We start from the raw sequence: 8,406 nt of genomic DNA, 5'->3' as shown, positions 1-8,406 counted from the left end.
AAATTCCTTATAGATTTTCCGTATACTCACTTTAAGTGAGACTTGGTGCAAATTCACTTGAAAACATACTCCGTACGATAGCTTCCGACTTTAGTTTGCCCAAGGTCTCTTCTTATGACTTGATTAGGTTTCAAACACCCTTTCTACACTACTCATATGGGGTCCATTATACCTCCGTCTTATGAGTCAAACCTCAGCTCGAATGTACGAGGTGTTACAAATTTGCTGCATTTATTGTTACTTATCTTCATAATGCTTATTTATAGTATTTTGCCATGTCTCCTTTACTTTCATCAATTCTTGTCGGGCTTTTTGTCATGCTTTCTCTTGAGCAGAGGGTCTTTCGGAAACAATCTCTCTACCTCTCAAGGTAGGGATAAGGTCTGTGTACACTCTACGCTCCCCAGACCCTACTTCCCACTTATGAGATTGCACTAGGTATGTTGTTGTGCTAACGTAGCATTCAGAAAAAAGTTCTGATGTCTGCTATTTGGTAGAGAGGAGGACTGTAACCAAATTATGTGACAGAAAACTTATAAATGCTGACACAAAAGGATAAGAGAAATAGGTTTTGAAAAAAAAAATTAACCTTGTGAGCAAAGCAAAATGGAAGGCTAATGGCAAAGATGGTCTTCAATCACCCCTACACAGCTTCTGCATCCAAAGAAGATAAGAAACCTTCCAAAGAGCAGAGATACATTCAGCGTCGTTGTTTTACCAATGCTATGTAAAGGATGTGAAAATTGAAAAGCTATGTAGAAAAAAGATTGAAGGATCTCAGAGATATTTTTGTCATTTTTATTGTTTTATTAGTTGGGATTGTTAATCTCACTACTATTTATTCCATAATCTGGCAGGTATAAAATAGTCCTGGATTTGGTGTTTAAGTTATATCAGAATTAGTAACTAAATAAGAGATAAGATAGTACTAGATTGTTATCCCAAATCTGTTTATGCTAATAAAACTTATCAAATGTCCCATAGCCTAAGTTACTGTTTTACTCTATTTTCTGAGTAATTTGAAGGTCTTATTCTGAGTAAGGGATAATTTTTTAAGATCACACCTAAAACAATTTGAGGAAAAAACTGATTTTCCTTTATCTAGTAATGTTCCAAAGGTTCTATCTTCATGCGTAGGGTGCGAATTGGGGTTCATCATGGTGGAACATTTCAGTCTATCCATAGATTATATTGGGGTTCATCATGGTGGAAGTGTTAACGGTGGAAGAAGGTAAAATGGGTTGGGCAATGAGACACCATGTCAAGTGACATTCACTTCATCAAAATGCCAATAGTATGTCGAATTGGGTGTCCGCTTTAGACAACCCTAACGGAAGAGAGATAAATTTGAACCATTGAAATAACTACATGGATATATTTAAACCATTTAAGTAATTATAAAAGTATTTTTGCGAAAAATATAACGAAGAAAAATCAATCTTTTTTACATAGTAAGGGACAAAGTTAATCCTTTTTTCTAATGATTGGAAGTTACACATTTGTCGTTGAGGAAAGCAAAAACCTAGAAGTGTAGAGCTTAATTTTTGCCCTTATTTTAAATTTTAAATATAATAAATTGAAGCACACCTGAGAACTGGGCACGTTCTTAACTGCCCATGCGGCTGCAGTTCGTGGCGTCAGGAACGACACTTGGCAAGCAAAAGTCTAAATATCTCAAATAAATTACCTAAACCATCCCACTTTTAAATATAAAAATGCGTCAATTATTTTAAGGCACAAAAAATAAAATGTTAATCAGTGTTTTAAAAGGCAGGGATAAGGCATGGCGTTTTACTTAACACGGGGCGAAATGTAAGCTCCAAGGCATGGGGCTAAAGCCCCACGAATTTTAATTTTTTTAACTTATAATGTAGTAAAATAGTATAATAACACAAAATTATAAATATATTAATAGTTTTAAAAAAATTAAAAACATGATTAAAGAAACTCATAGAAAACAAAACTTCTAACATGATTTTACAAGTATAGATAATGCAATGATATAAAAGCTATTGTGAGATGCAAATCAATTCTAACATATTAGCTTTCAAACAATAAAAGAATCACAATTTCTTAAAATATTATTTATATTATGCAATTTAATTCCTAAAAAAAATCAATAAATTTTATTAGTATTGTAATTACTTCATGAATAAGAATAAAATTATTTTCAAATAACAAATAATAATATATGATAATTTTGAGACACAGGACAAAACACATGAAGACCAATGACAAGTGAAAACGTAAAATTTGACTATGCATTCTTAAAAGAAATTTTAAGTGATATTCACCCTCATTGTATTCTCAAATAGTAAATATGCAATATTACGACTTATTATTTGAGTTACTTTCAATCTTCTTATTTCTATAGGTGAAAAAAACTACTCCTTCCATTTCAATTTATGTGAACCCATTTGACTGGGCACGACATTTAAGAAAGAGTGAAGACTTTTGAAACTTGTGGTTCAAAATAAGTCTTGAATATTTGTGTGGTTGTAAATCATTTCATAAAGTGAATTTGTTTCCAAATTAGGAAAGAGGTCATTCATTTTGACACGCATTAAAAACAGAGAGAGTATTAAGCATCATTTATTTATTAAAAAATTATGAGGATCAATAATGTTAATTAAGGAATTTGACACATCATTTTGTAAGAACTGTTAGGTGTTAGACTTGTTTAGAACGAATAACCGGACGCTTAAAACTTAAGCTTTACAGAACTAAACCCCACACATGAGTCTTGAGACATTTTATGAGTATCATGCTCTAAGGGAGCCTCAAGCAAGGCGAGTTACAAAATTGCCTTTTAAAGCGGTGCTGATAATTAAACAAATTGGGAAGAGGAGAATAGAAGTCTGTATTTTCTTTCTTTTTGTGTTTTCATTTCACATTGAAAAGGGCAAAAAGTAAAAGCTGTATTGGGCAGCAAGAAAGAGAAGTTTTGGAGTAGTCCCCGGTTTTGAACTGCCCACTGTGTCACACTTTACAGGTGGCGTGTTCCACGCAGCCCCAAAGAAGCCAACAATATTCTCTGCAAAAAAAAAAAAAAAAACAATTCACACTTTTTATCAAAGAGGGTGTGCTGATAAATTCCTCAACGTCACACTTGCATCACATCTTCTCTGTAAATCCAAGAAATCTGTTTCATCATTTTGCAATGGCAGATTCAGTTTTTGCCCATATTGTTCGTGCTCCTGAAGATCCCATCTTAGGGGTACCCCCTTTTTCACTCTATATAGATATTACTGGATTTAGTTGATTTGGTCAAAGTTTGATATCGGCATATATGGGTTGATTTGATTTGCATGGATCATGGATCGTTATCTCCGTTAATAGATATTCATTTTTCTTATGTCTGCTATCTAGGTTTTTCTTTATTTAATTCACGATGAGTTGGTAAGAGTGGTGTGGCTGATTCTTTAACTTGATGTATACAGAATCTATTTGTGTTTGATGGTGGTTCTTATTTTATTTTCTGCCGTGTTGATTCAATAAAACAGGTAACAGTCGCTTACAACAAAGATAGCAGCCCAGTGAAAGTGAATTTGGGTGTTGGCGCATACCGAACTGAGGTCCCTCACTCTTAATCTCTTTTTTTCCTTTTACTTGTATTTCTTTAATATTGAAATTGAATGTATTTTTTTCCTCACCTTGTTATTCCCTCCCCTATTTTCCCTTCCCCTCCCCCTATGTATAACTAAAAAAAAAGAAAAAAAAAAGAAATTGATATATACACATCTATAGAAATGGTTTGTTTCCCTCTATGTGTCTATTGTGTACATTACAGTAATCAAACACAATATGCTGATAAATACATATGACTACATTTTCTCGCTGGTGCATAATGAAGACAAACCACCAGTACTTGTTGTTGAATTAGTTTGTAATATTAGGAGGTCTTAAATCGAACAGACACATGTCTTTTTGTGAAAGAGCATGACTATTCTGAAAAGTCATCTCTCTAGTTCTATAAATGTAAGGACTCCTGAAGTTGCTTAAGAAAAATCTGCAGTATACTAGGGCTTTGTTGAATCCTGAAGGGCAATATCTCTTTAAGGACAGTGATATCACGTCAAAGCCTTTCTTCTTCAATTCCGTCTTCCTAATCTTTCTAGCAATTCTAAACGTTCAGTCATTTGGGACAGGTTGAAGTGCGCTTTTTTATTAGTGATTGGTTTCTTTTAATCATGAGGGAAATGTTATTGTAAAGCTTGAAAATCTGCTAACACATTCTGATGCCAAATAAGGCAGGAAGGAAAGCCCCTTGTTCTTAATGTGGTGAGACGAGCTGAACAAATGCTTGTCAATGACACGTGAGTTGCTAAATTAGAGACTCTCTTATGGTTGAGATATCACTTGACACCAACATAGTAATCTAAGGCTGCTATAATGCAGGTCTCGGGTGAAGGAGTATCTCTCAATTACTGGACTAGCGGATTTTAACAAACTGAGTGCCAAGCTTATATTTGGTGCTGACAGGTTTGAAGATTTTCTGGTGTAGCTGCTCTTCGTAAATGCTTGAGTATGGGTGCATTTGGTACTTTAAATTAAAACTTTCTAGTACAAGAGAGTCAATCCATATCTGCTTTTCTCTCTTTTCTTCGGTCACCTTTTCTTATTGGAAGCTACACAGTAGGATGGAAACAGTGGTAGTGTCTTGAGCACGGTTTCACCATTTCCTTTACATAATCGATAAATGTCCTGCATATATCCTTTATTAGCACTGACGTGGACAAAAATGAGCTAGGTCTTGATAATGAAAGGCTGTTGAACCACTTATCAACAACTATGCTTCAATGCCAAGCTAGCTGGATCGGCTACTGAATGCTCATTATCCATGTCAGTCCATTTAGACCCGTCTAGCTGAACCAATCATCTGTATAAAGAAAAAAGAAATGCTGAAGAACCTTCAACGTTCTTCCTTCTATCTTGCTTGATATTTGGATCAGAGTTGCTTTATCCCTTACCAAGTAGAGAAACTGAATACCTGTTAGACCTATTCTTCTGTATTTCATTTTATTATAATGGCTTGCATCAGAAGAAAATTGGTCTAAATTTTCTTTTTCTCTCCTCTTTGATAAATGTGATATCAAGAATTATGTATCTTTTATCACGATTACTCCTTGTTAAGTTGAGTTATGTGTAATTTACTTGTTAGGACATCAGCAGATAAATTTATATGTATTTTTATTCATTTCAGTGCTTATGTATTTGTGCAGCCCTGCCATTCAAGATAATAGGGTGACCACTGTTCAGTGCTTGTCAGGCACAGGTTCTTTGAGGGTTGGGGCTGAGTTTCTGGCTAAGCATTATCATGAAGTAAGTATTCCTTACACTCTTTCCCTTTGTATGTCTGAATCAAAATGACACTTGAATGAAGATTCTACCGTTTGTCTTGTTCCCAGCGTACTATATATATACCACAGCCAACATGGGGAAACCATCCGAAGGTTTTCACTTTAGCTGGGCTTTCAGTAAAATATTATCGTTACTATGACCCAGCAACACGAGGCCTGGATTTTCAAGGTACTATTATTACCAATGTTGTTAAGGTACTACAGTTGTAAATAAGAACAGATTCTAAAAAGATTTTTTTTATATATAAAAGAACGGACTCTTTTTTATGCACTATTGGACTTACTCCTAGTCGTGGTTGGAAAGATCTATATTTTATGTGTAGCTAGCACCAGATCTTTATTTATCATCTGATTTTGCTTCTTTGCTAAAGATGTAAGCACCTCATCTATGGTTTCCCTTGCTTTTAATCCCTGCAGGGTTATTGGATGATCTTGCTGCTGCACCCGCTGGGGCAATAGTTCTTCTCCACGCATGTGCTCATAACCCAACTGGCGTTGATCCAACAGTTGACCAGTGGGAGAAAATCAGGCAGTTGATGAGGTCCAAGGGGTTGTTACCTTTCTTTGACAGTGCTTATCAGGTTAAGCTTAAGATGGGATTTTGAGATTGAAGTGATACTTCGTTAAGAATGATTGCCAAATAACTTGAAGCCCAAAACTATGTATTAATGTGCTGCTCAACTGACCCCTACTGTAATATATGTTTCTTATTGCAGGGTTTTGCCAGTGGCAACCTAGATGCAGATGCACAATCTGTTCGCATGTTTGTGGCTGATGGTGGTGAATGTCTTGCAGCTCAGAGTTATGCCAAGAACATGGGACTGTATGGAGAGCGTGTTGGTGCCCTTAGCATTGTGAGTCCTTCGTCAGTTTAGTTACTCCCTTTTTATTAAGTGATTAAATTGGTGGCTGAAGAATTATCATGCTTTTATGTCTAAAAATACTGTTTTTCTTTGAATACACTACTCAAATTGTATTCCCTGAAAAGCTAAAAAGTTCTGCTGCTGGTACAATGAACACAGTCTCTAAAGATATTGAAAGCCAGATTTAAAAGATCGGAAGGCTGCTTTGTCTGGGAAGATGTGCAATTTTTGTTTTCTTGCTGCTGCGGCCTCAGTACAATTCTGCCTATCCTCTCTCTTCTTTTGCGTGCTGCTCGTGATGTTTTGATCCTTTCTTTCTTTCTTGCCCTATTGCTTTCTTTGAGGGCCTCCTAATCCACTTAGATTGTAATGGAAAAGAAAGAGAGGACAGTGGATTTGTACAGGATTGTATGTTTAGCAAAAAACTGTCATTTTCTTTGAGTTTTAGCTATAGACACTAAAAGCTGACTAAGGCTAGTATAAAATTTTGTGTTATAGGTTTGCAAAGATGCAGATGTTGCAAGCAGAGTCGAAAGCCAGCTAAAGCTGGTTATCAGGCCAATGTACTCAAATCCACCAATTCATGGTGCGTCTATTGTTGCTACTATACTCAAGGACAGGTTTGTGCAACTATTACAAGATTCTTTTTTTCTGTCAGTAGATATTATAGCTTCTACAATTTGACGTGGTTGTGATCTATTGGTGATAGACAAATGTACGACGAATGGACAGTTGAGCTGAAAGCAATGGCCGACCGAATTATTAGCATGCGCCAACAGCTCTTTGATGCCATGAAAGCTCGAGGTATCTGATCTTCTGATTTGTTCTTTCTACTGACGTATACAGTGTCTGTCTGTTAGTGTGACTGCTACTGCTATAAGAACTTTTTCCGGATAGAACACATGTAATTGTTCCGTTTAGGACGTAGGTAAGCTTAATTCTGTTTTGCAGGTACACCAGGTGATTGGAGTCATATCATCAAGCAAATTGGAATGTTTACTTTCACGGGATTGAATGCTGAGCAAGTCGCGTTCATGACTAGAGAGTATCACATTTACATGACATCTGATGGGTAAGGACATCTGACTGTTGATATTCATTTTATTGTTTAGTTTGTTACCGTGGATCTCTTTTGTCAATAGAAACTTTAATGAATTGGAACTTAGAAGTGCTTATCATTGATTGTTTTTGCTTGAATTCTTTAGTAAGGGGAAATTTCAGACTGAAAGTTTTAGTTTGGAATAGAAGCATCAGAAAGTTCAGTTCTGTCATCCAATCAGTACTTTAAACTTTACAGAAGAGAATGCAGCTCTGTTTTTCTTCCCCTCCCTCCAAATTACACACCGATTCTCGAAAAGAGTTGCTTTCAATCAGTGGCATGTTTATTACTCTGGTATCTCAGTTGTGGAACATTTTTGTTGAAGTTAGGTTTTTGGTTATAAAAGATCCTCATTACTAGTGACATTTTCTCCTTAAATTTTTTAAAGAGGAATCATTTTCTTCTTTATCATTTGCAGGAGAATTAGCATGGCAGGTCTGAGTTCTCGGACAGTGCCTCATCTTGCTGATGCCATGCATGCTGCTGTTGCTAAGGCGGCCTAGATCAGTTGCATTCGAGAGCAGTTTTATTGAGATATTAAGTCTGTTTTCCTTGAACGCCTTCTTACCCTTTGATGTTAAATAAGACTTATGTGACTATTTAGACATAATTTTGGATGTAAGATGTGGAAATCTCATCATAAAGGGATTTGATGGAAAGCAAATCATTTTCTGTCAAATTAATTAAGTTTTCTGCGCAGGCCAAATGTCCTGAATTCTTAATTTGCTTGAGCATTTTGGTTATGTCCAAACATTCTAAGTATCATTGATGAATTAGGAATATTGCACATCAACAGATAGTTTTTCATATATTGCACATCAACAAATATTAGCATGAACTTGAAAAAAGAAAAGAAAAAAAAAATCCTAAATCTGCTCACCGTCGGGAAAGATATCTACTTAAAACTATAGGGTCATGCTTCACACGATGGACATGAAGCACTTCATCTGGAACACTTTCCAAAAGCTAAAATCCAATAGAAAAGGGAAAAAACGTTAAGACCAAACGGATAAGTTCTTGAACTCTCCTATCTGCTCTGAAAGAAGAACAGTTAACAGACACAGGATATAAGCCAAATACAATG

The 8,406-nt window shown here is 35.6% G+C and overlaps 1 protein-coding gene across 2 annotated transcripts; it reads left to right on the top strand.

The window, feature by feature from the left end:
- Positions 1–2,892: 2,892 nt before the first annotated feature.
- LOC132603398 (aspartate aminotransferase, cytoplasmic) lies at positions 2,893–8,044 on the top strand. Of its 2 annotated transcripts, none has more exons than XM_060316433.1 (12): positions 2,893–3,217; positions 3,504–3,575; positions 4,255–4,316; positions 4,399–4,482; positions 5,223–5,322; positions 5,409–5,529; positions 5,778–5,941; positions 6,077–6,214; positions 6,722–6,843; positions 6,933–7,027; positions 7,175–7,295; positions 7,429–7,792. In XM_060316433.1, the coding sequence occupies exons 1-12, from the start codon at positions 3,161–3,163 to the stop codon at positions 7,466–7,468; spliced, it is 1,176 nt and encodes a 391-aa protein (XP_060172416.1). In that variant the 5' UTR covers positions 2,893–3,160; the 3' UTR covers positions 7,469–7,792. The 2 variants fall into 2 exon arrangements, with proteins under 2 accessions (XP_060172416.1, XP_060172415.1); XM_060316432.1 differs by having other exon boundaries at positions 2,899–3,217; positions 7,741–8,044.
- The last annotated feature ends 362 nt before the right edge of the window (positions 8,045–8,406 follow it).

The sequence above is a fragment of the Lycium barbarum genome, chromosome 7 (genome assembly GCF_019175385.1).
Source record: "Lycium barbarum isolate Lr01 chromosome 7, ASM1917538v2, whole genome shotgun sequence".
NCBI classification, from domain to species: domain Eukaryota; kingdom Viridiplantae; phylum Streptophyta; class Magnoliopsida; order Solanales; family Solanaceae; genus Lycium; species Lycium barbarum.
Note: the sequence above shows the minus strand (reverse complement) of the source record. Positions and strands in the feature narration are given on the sequence as shown.

What these genes read in the sequence shown, in the direction of transcription:
- LOC132603398 (XM_060316432.1), top strand. Translation starts at nt 3,161, where the DNA reads ATGGCAGATTCAGTTTTTGCCCATATTGTTCGTGCTCCTGAAGATCCC. An exon ending in TCTTTGACAGTGCTTATCAG is followed by an intron (nt 5,942 to 6,076) that starts GTTAAGCTTAAG and finishes TTCTTATTGCAG; the next exon opens with GGTTTTGCCAGTGGCAACCT. An exon ending in ATTTACATGACATCTGATGG is followed by an intron (nt 7,296 to 7,740) that starts GTAAGGACATCT and finishes TATCATTTGCAG; the next exon opens with GAGAATTAGCATGGCAGGTC.